Source organism: Ovis canadensis, chromosome 8, assembly GCF_042477335.2.
Source record: "Ovis canadensis isolate MfBH-ARS-UI-01 breed Bighorn chromosome 8, ARS-UI_OviCan_v2, whole genome shotgun sequence".
Classification (NCBI taxonomy): Eukaryota; Metazoa; Chordata; class Mammalia; order Artiodactyla; family Bovidae; genus Ovis; species Ovis canadensis.
In genome coordinates, this window is record NC_091252.1 from 66,528,625 (window position 1) to 66,555,371 (window position 26,747).

At 39.5% G+C, this 26,747-nt stretch overlaps 2 protein-coding genes across 27 annotated transcripts in view; one reads left to right on the forward strand and one right to left on the reverse strand.

The window, feature by feature from the left end:
• L3MBTL3 (L3MBTL histone methyl-lysine binding protein 3) overlaps positions 1-17,937 on the forward strand; it is a 103,261-nt gene extending 85,324 nt beyond the window's left edge. For all 15 annotated transcript variants that reach the window (XM_069598362.1, XM_069598367.1, XM_069598369.1 and 12 more), the window contains 3 exons: positions 11,763-11,932; positions 12,147-12,209; positions 16,096-17,937. In XM_069598362.1, coding sequence (XP_069454463.1) covers positions 11,763-11,932; positions 12,147-12,209; positions 16,096-16,239 — 377 coding nt within the window. In that variant the 3' untranslated portion in view covers positions 16,240-17,937. The remainder of the gene's footprint in view (positions 1-11,762; positions 11,933-12,146; positions 12,210-16,095) is intronic.
• A 3,934-nt stretch (positions 17,938-21,871) lies between these two features.
• SAMD3 (sterile alpha motif domain containing 3) overlaps positions 21,872-26,747 on the reverse strand; it is a 45,371-nt gene continuing 40,495 nt past the window's right edge. For all 12 annotated transcript variants that reach the window (XM_069598393.1, XM_069598386.1, XM_069598385.1 and 9 more), the window contains 3 exons: positions 23,140-23,311; positions 22,555-22,637; positions 21,872-22,340 (listed from right to left, as the gene is read on the reverse strand). In XM_069598393.1, the coding sequence (XP_069454494.1) occupies positions 22,071-22,340; positions 22,555-22,637; positions 23,140-23,311 (525 nt within the window). In that variant the 3' untranslated portion in view covers positions 21,872-22,070. The remainder of the gene's footprint in view (positions 22,341-22,554; positions 22,638-23,139; positions 23,312-26,747) is intronic.

The window sequence follows — 26,747 nt, forward strand, 5'->3', positions numbered from 1 at the left end:
ATCTGATTTTCATAAAGCAGCAATTTATGGTTAATTTAAAAGCTGTATTCTCTGCTGTCCTCAGCATATTTTATAGTGTCTAATCTTACACCATATACAAACCCCTACAGATGGCGAGGGTTTCATCTGTGATCTCCCACCTGTTCACTCTGTAATCTTAGACATTTCACTGAATACTTTTCAGGGCTTGTTTCCTTATCTGCCCAAAAGGCTGATGGAGGTACTCCCTCCCACAGTTGTTATGGGGATTGAGTACAGTAACATTTGTAAGTTGCTTAGAACAGCGCCTGGTACATAATAAGTGCTATGCAAGTATTTGATTATTTAAAATGTTTCCAGTCACTTAGAAAGGAAAAGAAAAACACTTAATTTACGAAGGTTTTGTCATCAAGGTATTGTGCTGCTGTGCTCAGTTGCGTCTGACTCTTTGTGACCCCACGGATTATAGCCTGCCAAGCTTCTCTGTCCATGGCATTTTCTGGGCAAGAAGCCTGGAATGAGTTGCCATTTCCTACTCCAGGGGATCTTCCTGACCTAGGGATCGAATTCGTGTCTCCTACATTGGCAGGTGAATTCTGTACCACTAGCGCCACTTGGGTTCTTAATCCAAAGTGTCATCCTTTCTTAGTGAATGGTGGTTAGGAGCATGGCCTTCATTCTTGTCTTAGCTCCACCAGTACCAGCTGTGCGGCTGGCTCCGGGGAAAGCATTTAACATCTCTGTGTCTCAGCTTCTCAGTAGTGCTCACATCACTGGATTATTACGAGAAATGAATGCATCAGTGGCTGCAGGATTAGCTGTAACAGCAGTGGCAATAGCAGGAGTGGTAGCATTGTGATGTAAGTGTCTATTGTGTGTAATTATCTGATCACTGGAAGTTTAGACAGAGTCATAGTAAAATCTTCTGGGCTCTGAACTTTTTGAGGGAGTAGTGATTTTCAGCCTTTAGTTTCTTCCTAACTTGGTGATGTAATTCACTTTTCACTTGATTTGCTGAGCTGATTTTGATCCTCCCCCCCACCCTACCCTTGAAATAGTCTATCTAATGGAGAATTTTAGGTTTGTTAATGTGATATGCATGGTGTTCTTTCTTTTTCGTGGTAGTTTTGTCTGTTCAAACTTTGTGTATTTTTATCCTGTTTTTCTTGATTTGAATTATCTGAGTTTTTCTGTTTTATTATTCTTTCCAAACAGTGCTAGGATTCATATATAACCCTTTAGTGTTTTTCTCACCTACAAAACCTGTAGTTTAGTATGCATATTATGTTCTTATTTTTCATTAGTGAAAGGGAGCCTCATAAAAACAAGCTGCTTTGAGAATTTTTGCACATATGTTCCTAAGTAAGATTTGCCTATTAATATCTCATCCAGTTTTAGCCTCCTAAAATGAGTTTGATAACTTCCCTTCATTTCCAGATTTTTAAAACATTTTATGTAAAACTTTCATAAAATTAATTTTTTTCTGTAGTAAAATCATGTTATCATTGTTAGCTTTTATTTAACTGCTTTCTTAGCTTTGGATTATAATTTTTTTGAAATTTTTTCCAGATTCATTCTGTTTGGAAAAGATATGTATTTCACCTTCTGACCTTACCATGTAAGAGTTTGTTGGTTGTCTTTCCCTGGACCCCATGAACCTTCAGTACAAAACGAGCTCTTATGGTATTTGAGAGCTCCTGTATCTTGGTGATGTTGGGGATATCTCAGATCCTAGTCAGTGTGTGGATATGTTTAGTTCTTTCTGTCCTTCTGCCTTTCAGATACAGAGCCATGACCTAATGTCTCAGATGGGGCTCTCTGTTAGCAGACATTGAGAGTGGTGTGTGCAGGAGTTCTGTTAGTGGGTACTCAGGAGCAGTACCGGTGGGAGAGGGAGAGAAGCAGCAGTGGGCAGAATGAGAAGTTGAGTTGTGATGCAGTTACAGCAGAAGCCTCAGCTGATCCCATAAGGAATTCTGGATGAATCTTCAGAATTATCCCAGATTTAGGCAGGAGAATCTGACCTTTGTATCTTTGCATTGACTACTCCTTGGATATTGGCTGAGAAGGGCAGGAACCTCCCTTTGAGCAAGGAACCTCCCTTTGGCTTAGGGCAGTTTCTGGAGAGGGAGGTAGCTGTGAGGCATCAGCAGTCAGAAGGTAGGAAAATGAAACGTCTCGGTTCTGAAGGGTGATTTGGGTGGCACACTGCAGCGTCTGCTACACTTGGCTCATACTACATGTCTGCTACCCTTGGTCTCTGACTTTGCTATAAGAAAAATCAAACTGAAATGAAAAACAGAGTATCCTTTCACATATGTGGGGTTAGGCCAGCCAAATTAAATCTAATCTTTTGGTTTTGAACAATGAATCTGACTCCTAAATTCAATCTTCTTTCGTTATTTTGCCTGAGATGTCATGAGCTTGCTTTTTTTTTTTTTTTTAATCCAGAAAACTTCTTCCATTATCATTTTTATTATTTGGTATTGTTGCTGTTCAGTTGCTAAGTCATGTCAGACTCTTCGCAACCTCACAAACTGCAGCATGCCAGGCTCCCCTGTCCTTCACTATCTCCCAGAGTTTGCTCATATTCATGTCCATTGAGTCAGTGATGCTCTCAAACCATCTCATGCTTTGCCACCCCTTCTCCTTTTGTCTTCAATCTTTCCCTGCATCAGGGTGTCTTCCAGTGAGTTGGCTCTTTGCATCAGGTGGCAAAAGTATTGGAGCTTCAGCTTTAGCATCAGTCCTTCCAATGAATATTCAGGGATGATTTCCTTTAGGATTGACTGGTTTGATTGCCTTGCAGTTCGAGGGACTCTCAAAAGTCTTTCCAGCGTTTGAAAGCATTAATTCTGTGGTGCTTAGCCGTCTTTATGGTCCAATTCTCATATCCATACATGACTACCTGAGAAAGCATAGCTTTGGCTATAATGGACCTTGTTTGGCAAAGTGATGGCTCTGCTTTTTGACTGGTAATACCTATTATGCTTGGGTTAGATCCAAAGGATGATATTCAAAATATTTAACAGTTGGTTTGACAGCCAACATTGCACAGGACAGTTAAAACAAACACCAGCTTCAGCGCTATAGCAGTTTGGAGGCTCCGTGGTGTACTTAGTTGCAGCATCTTAGGGAAGTCCCTCTAGTGCCTGAATTCTGAGAGTGGAGGGGCCTGTTACCGTCCAACATGGAAGCATTATAATATTTCAACAGCTTACACATTTTTTGATATTCTAAACATTTGTCTCAAGTTTGAATATCTTACTCTTGCTCTGTCAAGTCTGCTATTTACTGCCTTTAACATGAATTTTAATAGTGGTTTTATTTTCCTTTAATTTCCTGCACTAGCTTGTTTTTTTGTTGTTTTTTTTTTTCTTTTCATAGCTTGTTTTTGTCTTGTAGGGGTCATGTTTCCTTGTCCCTTACTAAAAATCATGAAACTCTTCTGTTGATAATTTAATGCTCCTTTCCTGATGTTTTGTGTAACTTTTTATCAAAGGCCTCATAGTGATTTTTTAAAAATCATTTTTGAGTGCAGAGTAGTTTCCCCATGTTTTTTGTGAAGAAACTTACCTCTCAGTGCTCCCATTGGGTATGGTAGAATTCCTCTTTCACACCTGAGCTTGAGGGTCAGGTAGGTATGCTGAGCTTAGTATGTGCTTCCTAGTGTTCATTCACAATGCACTTCCCCAGGGTGGACCTTCCCAGATCTAGCCTGGTTAGGGGGTAGCATAGGAGACAGGAGAGAAATCCTCTTGCGGTTTGTTCACTGTCTAGTATAGAGGAGACTGAAAAGATCTGTCTAGTCACAGCTATGGTTTCTCCAGTAGTCATGTATGGATGTGAGAGTTGGACCGTAAAGAAGGCTGAGGGCCGAAGAATTGATGCTTTCGACTTGTGGTGCTGGAGAAGACTTTTGAGAGTCCCTTAGACAACAAAGAGATCAAACCAGTCAATCCTAAAGGAAATCAACTCTGAATATTCTTTGGAAGGACTGATACTGAAGATGAAGCTCCAACATTTTGTCCCCCTGATGTGATGAGCCGACTCATTGGAAAAGACTCTGATGCTGGGAAAGATTGAAGGCAGGAGGAGGGGTGACAAAGGATGAAATGGTTGGATGGCATTACTGACTCAATAACATGAGTTGAGCAAACTCTGAGAGATAGTGAAGGACAGGGAAGCCTGGCATGCTGCAGCCCATGGAGTCGCAAAGAGTCGGATACAATTTAGTGACTGAACAACATCAAGACTGAAAACAAGCCACCCTGTATTCCTTATAGCTAGTAGGATTTAAGACTCAGTAAGCCCATGAGAGCTCTTTCATTTGGAGTCTTAGAGCAAATTGATTTTTAAAAACACTTTCCCTAAGAAAAAGCTTCCTACCTTGTTTCTTCTGTTATTTCAATTTAATTCCATACAATATGTGTGATTATGAACCTTTTCAACTTTTTGATGGGTCCCACTGTGTTACTGAATTTGACCTTTGGAGACCTTTACTAAATACAATTCATTACTTTTTTCTTCTTTCTCTATTTGCTGACTTCTATTTCCTTTACCTGAAAGATAAAATAACTCTTTTTCTCCATTGTAGGAAGGCCCATTAATAAAGGATCCTATAAATTGACTTTAAAATTTTAACTCTGTATTCCCGGGAAAGGTGTAATTTTCTTTCCCTTTTGCAAACGTTCTTTCTCATGGATGCTGATGGGCAGAGAGAGTTGAATTATATTTTGTAATGTGCTAGATTCTTACTTGAAAAATCAGGCTTGCTTTTTGCTTCCATAGCAGTTGGTTTTTATTTTGGTTGTTAACCTTAAAATGATCCTCAAATATTTTTAATGCTTGAGTGTAGGATCTTGGAGCTAAGTTTATCCACATTCCTCGATGTTGTGATCCGTTTATTCTACCCAATCAATGTTATTGTTCATCCTTCTTATATTTAGTCACCAGTGTGTAACTCCATTAAAAAGATTGGTTGACAGATGTATCCCATTTCTTCTGGCTTTTTTCCTTTCACATTAAGAGCATTTTGTTATAGACTCATGGAATATTAACTTAGAAGGGCCATTGACTCCTTTTCATTTGTGCCTTTTTGTATTCAATATACTCTCAGTTATATGCCTTTCTTTCAAGATAGGCATAATTTCTCCCTTTTGCTGAGCCTTTACTATATGTCAGATAGTGGAATAAGCATTTTTTAAAATATCATGTAATCCTTGCAACAATTCAGTTACATTGATAGCCAAAATTTAGAGCTGATTAGTGACAGAACAGGGATTTAAATCCTGGTTTGGGTGCATGCTAAGTTGCTTCAGTCATGTCTAACTCTTTGTGACCCCATGGACTGTAACCCGCTAGGCTCCTCTGTCCGTGGAATTCTCCAGGTAAGAATACTGGAGTGGGTTGCCATGCCTTCCACCAGGGGATCTTCCCCACCCAGGGATCAAACCTGTATCTCATGTCTCCTGCATTGACAGGCGAGTTCTTTACCACTAGTGCCACCTGGGAAGCCAGTTCTATCAGACTCTTAAACTCACCCCCTTGACCATGACCCAGAAGATCCAGGGCCACTTTCTGAAGCTTCCACTAGCTCACAGTGAGGCTTTGGGCTTTGCCCTGACAGTGTGTTTTTCTTGTCTTCAAGATGGCTACCTCCTAGTGCTGTTTTGAAAATAAAATGAAACGAAGCGTTTGAAGATTCTGGTCTCACTTCTGTCACTGGCTTAAAGGGAGGAGAATGAGTCAAGACAAGTGGCACGTCATGGTTGGCTTGCTGATTTAGCGGTATTCAGGCTTGGAAATAGGAAGCAGAATGGAATCTGAGTCTGAAAGCAGCAGGGAGCTTGAAGAGTACTTTTCCTTCTCTTTGGGACTTGGGCTGCCTGTGGTTCTGCTGGGGTTCTCCGGGCCCCTGATGGGCACAGTCGTGTAGGATGCAGGTTCTCAGGTTCTGAGATAGTGAGGACATCTCTTTCTACTAGGAGATTTCATGTTTGGTGAAAGAGATGGTGGTCTCTATTCTGAAGATTTATGGTCTTGATTCTACGTGAAACATTGGAGGATATATTTCTCTCAGGATCACCTTTATCAGATCTGTCTTCTCACAAGAGTTAATCTTCTACTTCACTTTTTCCTACCCTAAAGTCAAATCAAGAATTTTAATACCTATATTTGCAGCCAGAATTGACAGACATTTGTATTTGCAAATTTCTACTTTGGATAACCACATTATTTATCTATTAAACTTCATTTCAAGCAAGTCTACAAGGATATGCTGTATTAATGTAGCCTTCCAAACTTCATTGTAAGTGCTGTGTAAATTATTGCTCTGTGAATGATTTCCATGTAAGTAGTTGTAAATGATAGAGGCAGGCCTTTACTATCCATTCATGAAGTATCAACAAGAGAAAATAGTCCTCATTTGATTGTCTAGAGAGATGAAGTAGCGGTAAAACCATACAAAGATCCACAAAGTTATTTCTCTGACACTATTCCCATCTAATATTTTCTTGCTTCTAATATTAAGGAAGCCCAACAATGGATGTTTTAATAGTGTATTTCCAAAAATGCATTAAATTGCTTTCCAGGTCATGAAAGTAAGATTTTCTTTTTTTTTGGTATGATTTTTTAGTAATAATAAATAGCTTATTCAATATCAGTCTCTGATTTTATATAATTATTGTCAAGATAACATCTATTGTAGAATAATTAGAAAATACAGGAAATCAAATAGCAAAAAATCAAAATTACCTGTGATTTTATCTTCTAACACAACATTTTCTAAATTTGGGGCAGCATTTTGGATTTTTTTAATATATGAAATATTGTACTAGCTATTTTGTAGCCTGAAGTGTTTTAACTATGTAACATCATAACCATTTTCACATAAATATTTATACTAATTATAAAACAATATCAAATATTCCCTCTGTGGATTGATGCAACATTATTTAATGAACCAATCTCTAATGGATATCTAAGCTAGTTACTCCCTGTCTCTCACTATTATATGCTATTGCAGTAAACCTTAGTAGTGATTAGGATTAGGGGTGTGTGTGTGAGTATGTGTGTATGTGATATAAAATACATACAAATGGCTTACACAGCAGTTTATTTCTCTCTCACATGGAGGAAGTTCAAAGGTAGGTGCTCCAGGATTTAATGGTGCTCAATAGGATCAAGAAATCAGGTTCCACCTATCTTGTTGCTCTGCTTTGCAGAATGTCTGTTCCCAAAGTCTTATCTTGGTCAGAGGTGTTCTAGAGGACTGGTTACTCAATTAGTGTTCTTCCCCAGAAGGAAGGACGGTTAGGGTGAGAGTGTGGGGAGAAAAAGTTTGACCATATACCTTTAGTAAATTTTCATCTCGGGAAATGTCAAGAAATACAGAAAACTCCTTAAAAAGTAATATTTTTCATGCAGGTAAGTAGTTTGAGAGGAAAGTGATAAGAAATCTGACCCTTATAAAAGGATGGTGGCAGAAATGTCTTCCAGAATTAAAGGCTTTGATCTCTGAAGCACATTGTACACATTCAGACCTACTCTGCCCTACTGTTCTCACTGAGCCAGCTACTTGAGCCAAAGTCTGTGCACATTTATTTGAGTATATATCACATGTTAAAATAAAAACCTAGAGTCATGTTACTGTGCATTTCAAGGGATTTAGCTCATAATAGATTTTCAGTAGAACAGGATGAGGACCTAAAACTTTAAAACCAGTTATGTGAGATTTGCTGGATGAAATGTGGAAAGAGGGACCATGAAGGGTTTTTTATAAAATATTTGAAGAATTGAAATGTTTCACAGAGAAACAGTTTTCTATATGAGCTCACTCAGGAAGAACCAGGGCTAGTGGATGTTAGCTCCAGTAAGACAGGTTTTTTTTTTTTTTTTTCAAATTCAGCATAGTGACTTTCTAACATTCAGAGCAATTCAAATTTAGAGTAGGCTAGTTTAAGAGAAAAGTTATTCAAGATCAACAGTAGAACAGTAGGAAATAGGATGAAAAAAAACTGTACCACTAGGCTTCCCTGGTGGGTCAGTGGTAAAGAATCCACCTGCCAATTCAGGAGACATGGGTTTGATCCCTGATCCAGGAAGATCCCACATGCTGTGGAGCAGCTAAGCCTGTTTGCCACAGCTATTGAGCCTAGGCTCTGGATCTCCTGAGCCACAGCTACTGAAGCTCGCATGCTGTAGAGCCCATAATCTGAAACAAGAGAAACCACTGCAATGAAGTCTGCACACTGCACCTACAGAGTAGCCCTGCTCACTGCAACTAGAAGCCCATGCAGCAAAGAAAACCCAGTGCAGCCAAAAAAACAAGGATAAATAAAAATAAAATTTCTAGGCAGGTTCAGTGGCTCAGATGGTAAAGAATCTGCCTGCAATGCAGGAGACCTTGGTTCGATGCCTGGGTTGGGAAGATCCCCTGAAGAAGGGAATGGCAACCCGCTCTAGTATTCTTGCCTGGAGAATCCCATGAGCGCACTGCAATTGCAGAGCAGCCCTGTACACCACAGCTAGAACAAGCCCATGCAGCAAAGAAGACCCAGCGTAGACAAATAAAAAGAAAATTTTATATTGTACCACTTATAATAGCAACAGAAAGCCTCAGATACATGAGAATATATTTAACAACAGAGATACAAGACCTCTACATGACAGTGATAGAACACTGAAGAAGGATATTAAAGAAGGTCCAGAGAAATGAAGAGAGATACTTTGTTCTTGGGTTGGAAGGCTTGATATTGTGAAGATGTTGTCTCTCACCAAATTGATGTATATTCAGTGATAATTCTAGTCTAAAGCCTACCTTTTTTTTTTTAACAAGCCCATCCTAAAATTGGCATTGCAAAGGGGTGAGGATAGTCAAGGCAATCTTGAAGAAGATCTAGGTCACAGACATCAGTACCCTTATAAAATGGGGGTTATTAAAATCTGTGGATTGTTAAAAAGACACCAGTGGATCAGAATCAGAAATCTTTAGTAGCATATTTATAGTTATTTTAAAGTTGGAACTGTAGTACAACAGGGAAAGGATTTCTTTTCATTCAGTCATGGTTGGGCAGTTAGAAATCCATGTGAAAGAATGATCTTTACCATACACAGTAATGCCATTTATAGCAAAATAGATGGACCTAGAGATACTGTGTGAAGGAAATCAGGGAAAGAAAAATACCATAGGACATCCCTTCTATGCATAATCTAAAAAGAAATGATACAAATGAACTTACTTAAAAAATAAAACAGACGCACAGACTTAGAGAACAGCCTTATGTTAATCAGCGGGAAAGGAAGAAAGGAAAGGATAGTTATGGAGTTTGGAATCAACATGTACACACTGCTATATTTAAATTGGATAGCCAATGAACCTACTGTGTAGCTCAGGGAACTCTGCTCAATGTTATGGGGCAGCTTGGATGGGAGAGGAGTTGGGGGAAGAATGGATACATGTATAGGTAAAAAATTTTTAATATATAAACTCATTTATAATAACTTAAAAAAAGATTGTCAACTTTGTTATCAGACAATTACAGTTGTAACCACAAGTGTACCACAACACACTCACTAAAATGAATACAACAAGAAAGACAGTACCACATCCCGGTGAGAGTACAGAGCATGTGGAACACTTTTACACTATCAGCAGGTGTGTACTGTACAGCTGTTTTGGAAAACTGGCAGAATTTGCTGAGGCTTAAAGTATACAAATGCTATATCCACAAAGCCCAACTCTTCAGTATACATGCAACAGAAAGGTATACATATATTCAAAAAAAGATACATACAAGAGTGTTCACAGCAGCACTGTTGGTCATAACCAAAACTTAGAGACACCTCAAATGTTCATCAGTTCCAAATTAATTGTGAAATAGTCATAACAATGAAAACCCATACAGCAAAGAGCAGGTCAGCTACAACTACGTACAGCAACGTGGATGAACTGCACAAACTGTTGAGAGAAAAAAGCCAGCTACCAAATGGAATTTTCATCAAACTGCAGTTCAGAACAGGGCAAAAAGCAGTGGTGTTAGAAGCTAGGACAGTGGTTTCTTTGGGGCATGGGCTATGATTGCAGGGGATTCTATGTGCTGCCGCGTCTGTTTCTAGCTGAGCTGGTGGGTAGGGGGAGAATTAAGTGTGAGGGAGGTGCCTTTTTTCTGAAGGGCTTTGAGTTAAGTAGTTTTCAGGAAAGATGTCTCTTCTGAAGGATCTTAGGAGATAACAATTAACAAATTCTATCAAGAGTCCCAAGGACAAATAATCATTTATTAAAAAGGCTGTTTTAGAATAGGAGAAAACTAGGTTTGGATAAAGGCATTTGCATTTCTCCTCTTTTATTTTTATTGCAATAATTTCATATCCATTTTCAAAAAAGATAAGGTGGCTATTTAAGAAGTCAGTGTAATTGGTAAATAGAAATTGGAAGAACAACGCAGAGATGAGATAAAAGGAGAGAACGGGTATGGTATCTACAGGGTAATCTCAGTAGATGGACTTCAGCATACTTGCCTCTTACTTCCAGGACATCCAGAGGCAGAAGAGAACCAGCTATAATTTCCTAGGTTGAGAGTTATTTTCTTTGTCACTAAAGCTCCGGTGCAGATTTCTTCCCTGAAGCATTAAAAAGGCAACACTCACTCATTATTAGAGAAATGCAAATCAAAACCACAATGAGGTACCACTTCACACCAGTCAGAATGTTTGCGATCCAAAAATCTGCAAGCAATAAATGCTGGAGAGGGTGTGGAGAAAAGGGAACACTCCTACACTGTTGGTGGGAATGCAAACTAGTACAACCACTATGGAGAACAATGTGGAGATTCCTTAAAAAATTGCAAATAGAACTACCTTATGACCCAGCAATCCCACTGCTGGGCATACACACCGAGGAAACCAGAATTGAAAGAGACACATGTACCCCAATGTTCATCGCAGCACTGTTTATAATAGCCAGGACATGGAAACAACCTAGATGTCCATCAGCAGATGAATGGATAAGAAAGCTGTGGTACATATACACAATGGAGTATTACTCAGCCGTTAAAAAGAATTCATTTGAATCAGTTCTGATGAGATGGATGAAACTGGAGCCAATTATACAGAGTGAAGTAAGCCAGAAAGAAAAACACCAATACAGTATACTAACACATATATATGGAATTTAGGAAGATGGCAATGACGACCCTGTATGCAAGACAGGGAAAGAGACACAGATGTGTATAACGGACTTTTGGACTCAGAGGGAGAGGGAGAGGGTGGGATGATTTGGGAGAATGACATTCTAACATGTATACTATCATGTGAATTGAATCGCCAGTCTATGTCTGACGCAGGATGCAACATGCTTGGGGCTGGTGCATGGGGATGACCCAGAAAGATGTTATGGGGAGGGAGGTGGGAGGGGGGTTCATGTTTGGGAATGCATGTAAGAATTAAAGATTTTAAAATTTAAAAAAATAATAATAAAAATAAAAAAAATAAATCAACAACAACAAAAAAAAAAGGCAACACTGAATGACGTTAACAGTGCATGTTTGACGATAAGACAAATGTGTCAGTTGAGTTTTAGGTGGTTTTTTATGATGACCTTCAGTGAAAATGAAGAGAGTGTAATAACTCAGTGAACGTAATGTTGAACCAATGCTTTTACCTGTGGTAAAAGTGGTATCCCTGCCACTTGTGGTTTGGGGGTGACATATAGCTTTTGGGGATTTTGTTCTTTTTTTTGGCTACTTTTCAGAGAGTGAGTTCACATTGTTTCTGTCAACCAGGTGCCCGGGAAGAAAGCAGCGTACAGCAGGCGCAGCGTCGGTCAGCCGTCTTTCTGTCCTTTAAGTCCCCAATTCCATGTCTGCCTCTGCGCTGGGAGCAGCAGAGCAAGCTTCTCCCCACGGTGGCTGGCATTCCTGCCAGTAAAGTTTCCAAATGGAGTACGGATGAGGTAGGTTTTGCTTTCTTTGTCTGCCAGGGACCTGACGTAGGAGTACCGGCTTAAGGAGTGGGCAATATGAATGCATATGGGGCTTAGTCTTTCTTTCTAAGAAGAAATTATTCTGAGAGAAACAATGAAAACATAGGTTAGATATTTGGAACCTGTACTAGTTAGATTCTGGCTTCTGTTTCAGAACTGGAATTTTGATCTTATTTTTTAACAGGTGTCAGAATTCATACAGAGCTTACCTGGATGTGAAGAACATGGGAAGGTATTTAAAGATGAAGTAAGTGTTCAACTGTATTGCAGTATGTTTCTTAATGGGGGACACAGCACTGAAATGCAGTGAACAGTGAAATATTCTAAATTGGCAGAGGAGGGAAGAGATGGGTTATGTTGAAATTGACAAAGTGATACTGAGTTGTCTAACAAGCATTGCTAATCAGTTGTATAAAAACATGTAAGATGAGGAGTAAAGGAAATGTTTGTACCATTTTATGATGCCCCACAGCAGTAGCACTAAACTCATTATTTAAAAAAACAAACACAAAACTTACTAGCATACATTTATATAGTATATAGCACAGAAAGAAACCAAAGCAAGAAATAAGCAACATTTCATTTTTAATAAAGTAAAACTAGCTCCCATTATTTAATTTTCAAGTGTCATTTTAACACCAAGATTAACTTCATTTGATGCTTATAATTAATATTACCATTGTTGCTAAAACAATCCCTTAGATCTTACACATTTCTCATGTTGTTTATACTAACTGACATGCATTACATTTATTAATATCTGCCATTGGAAGTGGAGAAGGAAATGGCAACCCACTCCAGTACTCTTGCCTGGAAAATCCCATGGACGGAGGAGCCTGGTAGGCTGCCATCCATGGGGTCGCTAAGAGTCAGACACAACTGAGCGACTTCACTTTCAGTTTACACTTCCATGCATTGGAGAAGGAAATGGCAACCCACTCCAGTGTTCTTGCCTGGAGAATCCCAGGGACTGGGGAGCCTGGTGGGCTTCCATCTATGGGGTCGCATAGAGTCGGACACGACTGAAGCGACTTAGCAGTATCAGCAGTCGTTGGAAGATTATTTTATTAGTTTTTTTCATTTGTCCAAAACTTCAATGTAAGGGATGATTAGTAATGACCACCTCTAGTGAGCATTAGGACAAAAAGAATTTCGACCTCTAACTGCACTAGAAGCCAGAGACTCTTTTCATTAGAGAACTTTAAAAATAAGCCACTTGCCTGTCAGCTCCTCCAAGCAGAACAGTCCATTATTGCATGATCTTGGCTCCCAGAAGGTACAGTGAGGACTAGGTCATCTCAGAAGTCTTTGTCCCACATCTGCTGTCTGCAGTCATAAGTTATCTTTTTTGTGCCTGTGTTTAGCCTCCATTGTTCAAAATGGCACATTTTCTGTTAAGAACATTGCAGCAGAGTAAGAGTGTCGGGACTGCCAAGAATTCAGCCGCCAGTCGCCAGTGTCAATATTCTATTAGCTATCATTTATGCTGTATGTGGTGGAGAAGGCAATGGCACCCCACTCCAGTACTCTTGCCTGGAAAATCCCATGGATGGAGGAGCCTGGAAGGCTGCAGTCCATGGGGTCGCTGAGGGTCGGACACGACTGAGCAACTTCACTTTCACTTTTCACTTTCATGCATTGGAGAAGGAAATGGCAACCCACTCCAGTGTTCTTGCCTGGAGAATCCCAGGGATGGGGAAGCCTGGTGGGCTGCCGTCTAGGGGTCGCACAGAATCAGACACGACTGAAGCGACTTAGCAGTAGCAGCAGCATGCTGTATGTGGATGCCTGTGAAAATGCACAAGGATCTGATTTTCATCAGCCTTTTTCTGACTTATGTTCTTATTTCAGAAATGTTCTTTCTAGTGTATCTTTAATTTGCAGTTACTCAGATTTTGAGCTTCTTAAGGCCCAAGTCCTAAGTGTCTTTGTGTTACTCTCAGTCGATTTTCCGTCCCTAAGCAGGCTTATATACCTGCAAGGAGCCATTGTTCTTTCTTGGAAAGAACCTTTGAAAATGACGCAACAGTTTAAAAAATAAATTTCTAGTACATATATTTTATAAACACTACTTTTGGTTCTGTTGATGTCTAGACAGTCCATATAGATTGCTCTGTTATTTAGTTAAATTAAGGTTCAAATTCACATGACATGTTATTTCTTTGAATAACTTCTTTCTTCATATTATCTTTGGAGACACTCCTCAGGCACCAACCCGACAGCCTCAGAGGCAGAGCCTTCTTTTGAAGCATGAGGCAGTGAATGTTCTCTGTTCACGTGTCAGTCATATGTTCATTTCACTCTTCATTCATCCTGTGAACTCTTGTTAAATGCCTGCCATGTGTATGTTACCACCTGTGATGCTCTGGTGAGAGGGTTAATTCAGAAGTAATAGGACATGATCCTTGCTCTCAAATGTCTCACCAGGTCAGCAGGCATGGGGTTTGAGTCCTAGACGAAAACCAGAAAGCAAATGTAAAATCTTGTAATTCATCTCTGAATGGCAAAAAAGTGCAGGTGTGGGCTCTTACCTGAAACCATCCTTGACTTCTGTTTCTCTTATACACTCCACATATAATCAGTTGAAAAACCCTATTGGGTGTATTTTAAAAGCATGAGGATTCCAGCTCTCGCTCCACCATAACCTCTATGGGCAGAGTCACTGTCATCTGACAGTTGGATTAAAGCAGTAACATCTAGCCAGCAGCCTTGCTTCTACTTCGCCCTTCTATAATTTATTTCCAGCATAGCTGGGCTGATTCTGCTAGAGCGTCGTCAGATCACGTCTCTCCTCAGTTCAGATCCTTCTGGTAGCTAAATCAGAGTAAAAGCCAAGATCCTCACCAGGGCTACAGTCTGACACTCCATCGCCTCTCTCACGATCTGACTTCTTTGTTCTCTGCCCGCTGCTGACACTGTTCCACACACAGACCTCCTTGCCGTTCCTAGCATTATCCAGACACACTCCGGCTTTCCTGTCTGTCTGGCATGCTCTTCCACTGGGTGTTCACACGGCTCACTCCACTTCTCGGTGTCCCATCCTAACTGTCCTCCTTCAGACTGCCACCTCCCACCCCGGACTCCACTGCCCACTTACATCCTCAACCAGCAGTTTTCTCATGGCACTAATCACCTTTTAGAATTAGTGATTCTAATTTGCTTGTTATGGTTTTTCTTATAGTCTACCTCCTACTCCTAAAATGTAAACTGTACAAGGAGTTTTTGTTTGCTTAGTTTTGTTTCTGTCTGTTTTAGTCTCTGCTATATGCCCAGGCCCAAGAATAATACTTAGAATATGTACTCGCTTGTGTCCGACTATTTGTGACCACAGGGACTGTGGCCTGCCAGGCTCCTCTGTCCATGGGGATTCTCGAGGCAAGAATCCTGGAGTAGTTTGCCATTTCCTCCTCCAGGATCTTCCCAACCCAGGGGTCAAACCCAGGTCTCTTGCGGCTGCTGAATTGGCAGGCAGGTTCTTTACCACTAGCACCACCTGGGAAACCCATTTAAAATATAATGGGTACTTAATACATTTTTGTTGAATGAAAATATTCATCCCTTTACGCCCTGAGAAAGACATTCAAAGAGCAGGTCGCTGTAATTTGTGGAGTTAAAACATTGGAAGAGAACCATGAGTGCACAGTGGAAAGAGTAATGAAACGGGAGGCAAGAACCCCAAGTTCCAAGTTTTCCTTCAGAGTTTTGGGCCTTTAGCAAGATACTTAATCTCTGGAGTTAGACCAGTTTATATGTATTATGAAAGCATAAACAAAAAATAAACCCAGCAATATATCACAGTCATTACGGTTTTTAAAATTCGTTTCTTAATTTACTTCTTTCCACCTGAGGTTATCCTTATGGCTGCACATCAAAGCAGCTTGTGAGAAACCCATTTTCCTGTAGGTTGATTTTTTCAGATGAATAAATTTGACTTTGCTCACAGTCCCTATTTGGGGGTGTTATTACATATAAGAAAGATCTACTTATCAGGAAATGTTTGTACACCTGAACTCCCTGTCTGTGCTGTTCCAGTGTTGCATGTAGAAGACAGCTGATAATTTAACCTTGAATATGTCCCACGACCCTGGGTCCAATCAATTCACAGTCTTTTGTCTTTTTTCCTCCCCTTTTAGCAAATTGATGGAGAGGCGTTTCTGCTTATGACCCAAACAGACATTGTGAAAATTATGAGCATTAAGTTGGGCCCAGCGCTCAAAATTTTCAATTCTATCTTGATGTTCAAAGCCGCAGAGAAGAACTCTCACAATGAACTTTGAAGGTGGTGAATTTTGAATACCATCAGCTTTCTGCTTTAAAGCTCATATTTTACTCAAAGCACAAAGACAGTTGTAACTTCTAAATGAGAAGTCTCCAAAAATCTAAAGAGCAATGCTATCAGATTATTTATATTCCTCAAGAGACGATATATATGAATTCTTACAAAAGTGCTTGAGCTTTTAACCAGGTACTGTCTAACAACAGTCATCTTTCGGTTCTGTTCACTGAGCTAAATTTATCTTTGTAAATCTTTTTGAGGCTGGGGGGGGGGGTGGGGGGAAGGGGGACTTCATTAATTATTTATGGAAAAAGTGGGGGGGCAGAGTAAGAACTTTTGGCATTTTGTAAACATTGTTGAATTCTCTTTCATGTACACTGTTTCTTTTTCAATACTTTCAGGAACCTTTTTTATATAATCAAACTTCAACTTAAACCAAATTAGTCAAAACCTGGCTAAGTTTAGCCAGTGGGACTGTTATCTGTATTGTTAATTCTGTGCCATATTTTGAATTGCAACATTATGCTAAGTATAACTTTGCAAGTCATGATATTGCCTAACTGCTTGTCCTGATTCATTGAGGCTGAATAGTTGTAAAAATTACCTTCCTTTAAATCAGTGTTTTTACTTTTGCACGCAATTATGAAATGTTAAACAAATTACTTTCACCAGCATCTTGACTATAATTACCAAAAACATGTATATAAATAATGGAATTAAAAAATAAAATATATAAACATAAATAAGGTGATGTATTTGAATGGCATCAGTCTCATACATTGTGGTGCCCTGTGTGTTTACAGGATTCCAGTGATATCAAAGGAATATACAGTTATATTTGAAGGGGGTGCTGTTTGTATGATCTTGAACTATTTATGAGATTATATTGAGCTTTTCTCTAATTGTCATTGAAATAACTGTGGTCCTTTGCAGAGGTGAAGGGATCGTTCTGTCAATGTAAACACTAATCCCAAAAGAGCTCTGTCTTAGACCTTGCAGTGTCCTCCAAACCCAAAGGTTTTCTTCAGTGTTGGCTAAAGAGAGAGTATATAGATTTTACTGAAAAGGCAAGATTTGAGGGAGCAACCCCAGTTGAGGCAAACATTCTAAATGCTCATAGATCAGGGAAGTGACTTCCTAAAGCTCCATTTTGGAGAGACCCTTTTCTCCATAGAAGTGTTTGCCTCAGTAGAGAAGCGTACAGATGCACTTTAATTGAAAGCCCTTGATTCCCTATAAACTGAGAGCTGGTAGTGTTTCTTTTGCAAGAATGCATTTCCAACGCAAAAGGTAAATTATTTTATCAGCCTATGTATGTAACTTCTATTTCCAGGATTGGATATTTATCCAAGGACTATTTTAAAAGTAGAAAGTAAGTTTGTAGCATGTTGTCTGAATTCTGGGGAAAGTTTCACCTTTCTCTGTAGTTGCTCTCATTTTTTCTCATGTAGGATTCCCTTGATATCTGCCCTGCCCCACTCACCCTGTTGGAAGTCTGTAGTGGTCCTTTGCTTTTGTTGTAATTCAAGGTAAAACAGGGCCCATGACATCTGCCATGGCCCCTTCATTTCTTTGCATGAGTCTGCTTAAAAAAAGTTTTTCGTTGTTAGTTTTTATTTTCTCTATGTTCTGTTCAGAGTTTGTACATTCAAGTTGCACTTGTTATACCTGACATGAATAAAATAAAATCTTAATTGCAGATGCCTTTTTTACATATGTATGATTCTTAAAAATAGAAGGGGTGAATGAGAGCAGGAGTAATATCAAACATATGGCATTAGATAGCTGTGTGATGGAGCTGTAGGGTTCAGGGCAGTTTGTCAAGCTATGTCCCAGATGATGTGAAGAGTGACAAAAAGGAAGAAAAATATTTTAAAATGTTATTGTTAGTCGAGTAGGGTTCACACACATTGAAGACTTCTTTTTTAAAGCATGTGTTGTAAAAAAAAAGAAAAAAAAAGAACCTTTAAATCTTACTGAAAATGTCCACTCATTCTGAGAAGCATGTTGTTTGTGTTTGAGGCAAGATATTACTCCTCCCTGTTAGGGTGGAACAGTCTACCAAAAGAAGTGGAAAGCTTTCACCATTCCCTCCCTGGGATATGCTCTAAGAATGGACTGAGTTTTAACAGAGGAAATAGGGAGCCCATGGTGACAGGGAGGTCCCTGAAGTGAGAGAAGCAGGTTTGAGGTAAGACAAAAGGGAGAGATGAGAAATGTGGAACTTGACAGGACCTTCCAATCAAAAGGCATTTTAAAAAACTTACAAATACTCTCTGAGCCAAAGGAGTCCTGCCTGGAGGTTAACATATTATCCCAGGCTGCCGTTTTGCAACTTTTGGGTTCAGTGGATTCAACCTCCAGAGAAAATAGGGTTAGGTTGGTAAAGCAATATTGAATATTTGCCAAGTGGCATGGCCATGCTGGACACTGGAAATAGATACACCGCTGAAAGCATGGATTTTATGGGACTCTGCCCTCATGGTCAGTTCATGTCTGTCATGTTCAAAGCCAAACTTCACTGCAGTTTACCCGCAGCTAGCTCCACCTCTCTCTCTCCACCCTCAGCCCAAAGGAGCAAAGAGAGGCTTTCATTCAAGGCTAACTCTTAAAAAAAAAGGTATTACACAGAATTGAAAGAGACACGTGTACCCCGATGTTCATCGCAGCACTGTTTATAATAGCTAGGTCATGGAAGCAACCTAGATGTCCATCAGCAGATGAATGGATAAGAAAGCTGTGGCACATATACACAATGGAGTATTACTCAGCCGTTAAAAAGAATACATTTGAATCAGTTCTGATGAGGTGGATGAAACTGGAGCCTATAATACAGAGTGAAGTAAATATCAGAAAGAAAAACACCAATACAGTATATTAACGCATATATATGGAATTTAGAAAGATGGTAATGATGACGCTATATGCGAGACAGCAAAAGAGACACAGATGTAAAGAATAGACTTTTGGACTCTGTGGGAGAAGGTGAGAGTGGGATGATTTGAGAGAATAGCATTGAAACATGTATATTACCATATATGAAACAGATTTCCAGTCCAGGTTCGATGCATGAGACAGGGTGCTCAGGGCTGGTGCACTGGGATGACCCAGAGGGATGGGGTGGGGAGGGAGGTGGGAGGGCGTTCAGGATGGGGAACGCATGTACGCCCATGGCTGATTCATGTGAATGTATGGCAAAAACCACTACAATATTGTAAAGTAATTAGCCTCCGATTAAAATAAATAAACATATTTTAAATAATTAAAAAAATTTTTTTATGTTAACCAACAAGGTCCTACTGTATAGTGCAGGGAACTCTGCTCAATATTCTATAATAACCTAAGTGGGAAAATAATTTGAAAATGAATAGATACATGTGTATGTATAACTGAATCACTTGGCTGTAGACCTGAAACTAATACATTATTAATCAACTATACGCCAATCCAAAGTAAAAGAAGAAAAAATAAAAAAGGCCAGTCATAGAGATTGTGGACCTCCAAGGGAAAGGACTCTTTTAGAACTTCGTAAATTTATTCTGGAGAAGAGGAATAAGATTGTGAAACTTAAAAAATGGGAGTTGGGAGGGAATAATTGGGAGAAATAAAAGAAGCTTTGCTGCTGCTGCTGCTAAGTCGCTTCAGTCGTGTCCGATTCTGTGCGACCCCATAGACGGCAGCCCACCAGGCTCCGCTGTCCCTGGAATTCTCCAGGCAAGAACACTGGAGTGGGTTGCCATTTCCTGCTCCAATGGATTAAAGTGAAAAGTGAAAGTGAAGTCGCTCAGTTGTGTCCGACTCTTAGCAACCCCATGGACGGCAGAGCCTGGTAGGATTTTCCAGGCAAGAGTACTGGAGTGGGTTGCCATTGCCTTCTCCGGAAAAGAAACTTTATAAGGAACTAAAAGCACATTGTAGTGAAAGAGAAGAAATAGAAACTGTAAAATAGGGACTAGTTATGCAGAAATGTACCAAATTGTTCTTGCCTGTCCATTCTCGTATAAGCAGTGAATAATCATTGCAGAGGTGGGCAGCTGATCTCAAATTTTCTTTTTTCCCACTGACTTAAGCATTTTAATGAACAGTCAGAGATAAAAATACTAGTATTTTGCAGTATTTCTAGAGATGTGTTATAAAAATTTCTTCAATAATATGAACGCTTCTTAAACTTAAAAGAAAATAATTAGATGCAATAACCCAGAAAATGTCCATTGCACTGTGATGCCTTATTAGCACACTTAAATTCTTCAGTCTTTTAAACCAATTAATTCTTTCAAAACTAAGTAACGTCAAGATTGTGATAACAGCAAGGGGCACATTAAAACCATAATGTTCGATTACAATGTAGGACTCTGGGCTGGATGAGGCTCAGGACTAGGGCTCCTGAGACAGACTAGAGAGCTGATCTAGGAAGGGCCTAACTTGGAAACTGTAAGCTGGGGCCCTGGGAGTGAAAAACCAGGTTCTTATTACAGATCCAAACTAGCGCATGGGGCAACCAAGGCACATGAGAACACTGGAGGTCAAAAGGAGGGAAAACCAGAAACCCTGTGGGGAGACAAGAACCAGCCATATCACTGTATCTCAAGGGAGGGAAGCAGAGGAAGAGGAATACGGGTCACCGACGATCGAAACTTGTGCCAGCGAGACCATCCAGCAGTGAGGAGACCTCAGGAACAGCCACAGTTCTCAACAGATAGGATGGAAGGAAACCTAAACTCCCTGCAGGGCAGCTCAGCAGGCAAAAAGAGGAACTAGGGAGTTGTGTGCCGTGCTAAATCCGTTCACTAGTGTCGGACTCAGCAACCCTGTGGACCATAGCCCACCAGGCTCCTCTGTCCATGGGGATTCTCCAGGCAAGAATACTGGAGTGGGTTGCCATTCCCTTCTCCAGGGGATCTTCCTGACCCAGGAGTTGAACCTTTGTCTCTTAGCTATGTCTCCTGCATTGGCAGGGTGGGGCGGGGTTTACCACTAGCACCACCTGTACATCTTAAAATGCTGAAGTTCAGAATGTTTCCAAACAATGCTCAAATCAAATGGACAGAACCACAGGCCACAAATGTGCAGCTCCTGGGCATTCAGTTCAGTTCAGTCACTCAGTTGTGTCTGACTCTTTGTGACCCCATGGACAGCAGCACGCTAGGCTTCCCTGTCCATCACCAACTCCCGGAGTCTACTCAAACACATGTCTATTGAGTCAGTGATGTGATCCAACCATCTCACCCTCTGTTATCCCCTTCTCCTCCGGCCTTCAGTCTTTCCTAGCATCAGGGTCTTTTCCAATGAGTTGGCTCTTTGTGTCAGGTGGCTTAAGTATTGGAGCTTCAGCTTCAGCATCAGCACTTCCAATGAATATTCAGGACTGATTTCCTTTAGGATGGACTGGTTGGCTCTCCTTGCAGTCCAAGGGACTCTCAAGAGTCTTCTCCAGCTCCACAGTTCAAAAGCATCAATTCTTCAGCACTCCTAGGCATTAAGTCTTTCAAAAGTGGACATATTGCCTTAAGTTCAAGTCATACCCTGATATGAAGGATTTTAAGAAAATGTGAAGCATAGTGTCTTTTAAAAACTAGTGCCCCCTTGAAAGTGTTAACTTGGATTGGAATTTCTTAAAACTCGAAATAAATGGCTCTTTAAGTCATATTTTATTACAGAATTTCAATAAAGAATTTGTGTCAAAGTGTAAAGGTAGAATGCATTAATATTCATTTGAATCTCAGTGACAAGATGATTTTTCTAATATTAATACCTACCTCTACTAAATCAAAACAATGGTTAATAGTTTCAGCCACCCCAGAGATCCATTCTGCTTAAATATTTGGCATGCTGTTAAGTGACTGGATGTAGAAATCCTACTTCCTTTTCCTTTTCTTTCATAGAAGGAGAATCAAAAATCAGTGTCTCTAGGAAGTTGAGGGTTTGAGACAGTCTTCTTGGACACTCAATCCCAAACACATGGAAGGAAGCCATGAGTGCAGCCAAGGCCGTAATACAGTCATCCACCTTTGTGAGTTTCTCTTTTTCTAAATACAAAGAAAATTCACAGACATCCATGTTGAAAGGGTTCTTAACTTCTAACACAGGCGTGGACACTTGCACCTGAATAAAAAAGATTACAGTCACTACCCTGTGGTACGTAAAATAGCTCAATAACACAATGTGCCTCAATTTAACCATGATACTACAATAAACACACTTGTTACAATGTAGCATATTTGTAAATATGACAAAACATAACTTTAAAATAGGCCGCCATTCTGCTTCAATATATTGTATTAAATATCAAACCAATGATCACTGACATACTGCATACCTTGTCATTCACAATGACAAAAAGGCTGGAATCCTCCCCAAAAACATCTGGTAGGAGTAAACAAGTGGCTGTCATCTTCATATCTGTCAAAGCAAACATACTTACAGTCCAAGTAAATGTTGTAAGTAAAGCCAGTATTAAAATGTGGGGTTTTTTTTGTTGCTGTTACTTACCTTCTAAAGAACAAATTAGCTTTCTTATATCTTAGTTCCCCTAGTTTTTTTTTTTTTAAAACAACATCCCCTTGTAGTAAACATTCAAGATCTCCTGTTCTGCCCTCCATGTCACAGCCAAGAGGAGGTAAGATTTCTATACTCTCTATCCATCTGCCAGAATGATTTCATTATACTTAACCTGTGGTCTGTAAATTACCTTCTATATGAAATTAACAGGTTACTAGTTTCCTAAATATAATATTATAATATCACGTGTACTTTAAAATCTATTCTTAAACTCCTTCTACTTAAATTATTTTTTCTTCCTCACATATTTTTTCACTAAATTCTACAAAATATAGCTCTCCTAATTACCCTGAATTATACAGGTAACTGAGACCAGATCACCCTATCCCCCAGGTTTACTAACGTTTCAACATGTCTTCATCTGTGTGCTGTTTCATCTTTTCTTGCAATGCAATATTGATTGGGTTGTCCACCAAAGAAAGAGAAGCCAGTATATTTTCTGAATAGGATTCCAAAATGTGCCTTATTTTCTTATAAATATCTGTTCTTGTAAGAAGTTGGAATTCTCTGAAGAGCTGAAAAAAGAAAAAGATCACAAGAGAAGCTAACCTATGGACTGCAAGGAATTAAATCGCTCTGTAGAATTACAGTAAGCTTTGAAGGCTAGTTTATATACTAGATATTTGATTAGTTTTAGTGGCGAAGTAGACTTAAGACAGAGGAGGAGCAAAGAGTGGAAGCCTGAAGTGAACAGAAAAAGATAAAGAGTGGGCATGACAAACATCTGAGCTTGCAGAACTAAATCTGGATACAGACTCAAGCAAATGAGGGTAACAAAGTAACTGGGGGAAAGAGCAAACAAAAAAGAAATCCCTCCACAATGAATGCAATGAATATTTTGGCTGTCTGTGTTACCCAGCCAAGATTCTAGGATCTTACACTTCTTTACTACGTTGTTATTTTGGCACTCCAGGAAGAGGCACAAGAAGAAATCTATCCGATTTTAGGAAGCAAACCTTGAAAAAAATCCCTAACCCTATTATGCTAAAGGGAAAAGAGCTTTAGAGACATTGTAACATCAGACAGAAATAAAGGATGAAAAACAATCTAAATGTACGAGATTTGACCACGAGATGAAAGCAAAACCAGTTAACCTGTATGGTAACCTCTTTACTCAGAATCACTTTTTCCTGCTACTGCCTAAATTCTTCTCTTGGGAGAATTCCACCACCACTCCCTCCCAATTTTTTTTTTTTTTTCCACAGAGTGACATTATAAAACTCTTCATCACCCACACTAAAAGGAATTATGTAGTCATCACTTTCCCTAAAACTCTATAAAAAACAGTTATATATTACCCACTGGGTCTCATTGCTTCTTGAATGTTTTGGTGGATCATAAATTGCCCAAAGATTAGGTGTGAAAGTTATCAGAAAACTGGAATGTACATCCTCATAACGGCATAGCAGCTCTGCTATCAGGCAACCTTCAGTGGGCACTAATCTATATTAACAGCCTAAAAAGAAACTCTCTCAGAGAGCAGGGAGATGTGAAGTGAAACACAAGGAGGGTAGAGAGTCCACTTTCTTGGGTGCAGAACCTAGGAATTTCTTTAACTTTTTTTTTTTTTTTTAATACTGAAAAAATTTTATTTTTTTTTATTTTTTTTTTATTTTTAGTTTTTTATTTTTTACATTTTAAAATCTTTAATTCTTACATGCATTCCCAAACATGAACCCCCCTCCCACCTCCCTCCCCATAACATCTTTCTGGGTCATCCCCATGCACCAGCCCCCAGCATGCTGCATCCTGCGTCAGACATAGACTGGCGATTCAATTCACATGATAGTATACATTTTTAAAAAAAGAATTCCAGGTTGACATTACAGTTGCAGAAAGAGTAAACAGAGGTCACAAATGGCCTTCATGCAACTTCGCCCAAGGCTAACATTTCTGACTGATTTGAAAATAAGCTGTAGACAGGATGCCCTCTTAACCCTTAATTCTTCATTGCATATTATTATTCCTTCTACTTAAGAAATACAAGAACACTATCCTACATAAGCACAGCATAACTGTCAAAATCAGGAAAATCTAATCCACAGACCCTGTTTAAACTTTCCAGTTGTTGCAATCATGCTCTTTACAAATCTCAGATTTAATCTAGGAACACGTGAGATTTAGATATGTTTCTTTGGTCTCTTTCAGTCTGAAACAGCATCTCAGTTTTCCTTAAACTCCTCAACTTTTACTTGGGAGAACACCCCCTCATTCCAGATTTTAGCAAGAATGCTGGCACTTCTCCATCAGGAGGATGGTCGTTGGTCCCATTATTGAAGATAGTAACTGATCGCTTGGTTAAAATGGAATCTTCAAGGTTAATTCATATATGTATATAATTACTATTAATTAAAACATAGTTGTATGTATTTTATGGGGTGATCCCTTGAGCTGATGTAAATATCTTGTTCCTACTGTAATTTTCATCTGCAAGATTTAGCATTCACCAATGATTCTTGCCTCAATCAACCATCTACTGACTCATTTAGCATTTTAAAAGATCAGTATTTCACTTGTATTTCACACACTGTACTCTGCTAGGTACTTTGGGAACTACCACAATGTTTAGAACATGCTTAGCTTCATTGGTAAAGAATCTGCCTACAATGCAGGAGAACCTGGTTCAATCCCTGGGTCAGGAAGATCCACCAGAGAAGGGATAGGCTACCCATTCTTGGGCTTCCCTTGTGGCTCAGCTGGTAAAGAATTCGTCTGCAATGCCGGAGGCCTGGGTTCAACCCCTGGGTTGGGAAGATCCCCTGGAGAAGGGAAAGGCTACCCATTTCAGTATCCTGGCCTGGAGAATTCCATGGTCTGTATAGTCCATGAGGTCACAAAGAATCAGACATGACTGAGCAGCTTTCACTTTCACTTTCTAACATTTTAGACTATTGGTTTAACAATTTTTGCTTTAAAAGTATATTTTATACATGTGTCAATCTGTCATACGCTTCTAACAGTTATTGCCAAATATTGCCTTTCCTAGCAACTGAAAGAGAATCAAGCAATAAATAAGGTAGGGTTGCTGAAAATGAATTAACTAAAATAATCCATGTAAAGCACTAAGAACATGCCTGCTATGTAATAAACATTCAGATGTTCTCTATAGACATTATTATTAAAATAAAAAATGCAGACAAATTCTTATTTCAGTTTTTTTTTGGGGGGTGGGGTAGAGAAGAAAAGCCTGTAAAACTTTTCATTTCATTTGGTTTCTTGCACCCATAGCATTCGTTTATGAAATGCATTCTCAGATAAAACTCTGATGAATCTTTCATTATATACTACAGCCAAAATTACAGTAAAATTATAATAGGACCTTTAATGGCCATCTTAAATAAACTAAATGGAAGGATGTTTGATTTACCCATAAAAACTTCGTATATTTTAAGACCACTTAAAGAATCTATCTGCAATGTGGGAGAACTGTGTTCAATCCCTGGATTGGGAAGATCCCCTGGAGAAGGGAATGGCTACCCACTCCAGTATTCTTGCCTGGAGAATTCCACTGACAGAGGAGCCTGGCAGGCTACAGTCCATGGGATCACAAAGAGTTGGACACGACTGAATGACTTTCACTTTCACTTTATGGAATAATTTGGGATGATAAAAGAAATAGATTGTGAGTAATGCTGCAGGATAACAGCACCCTAATAAACTATCTTGATTGTCTAGATGCGTGCAAAGGGAAAATGCTTCCCACTGTCAAAGCCCCCCAAAGCAGGGGCGTGGTGCCTTGGGGCACCACTTGGCGACTCTTCAGATCTGATGACAGCCAGTGCGTGTTATCAGAATGATTCCAGAAATCCTTACCAAGTGCTCCTCATCGTGGCCCCGTGGACCCCACACATTTCTACTGAGATTCACACCCATCATCGTGCTACACAGTCCTGTTACCCCTCCAAGAAGAAAGAGAGAAAAGTCCATCTGAACACACTAATCAGAGTATTA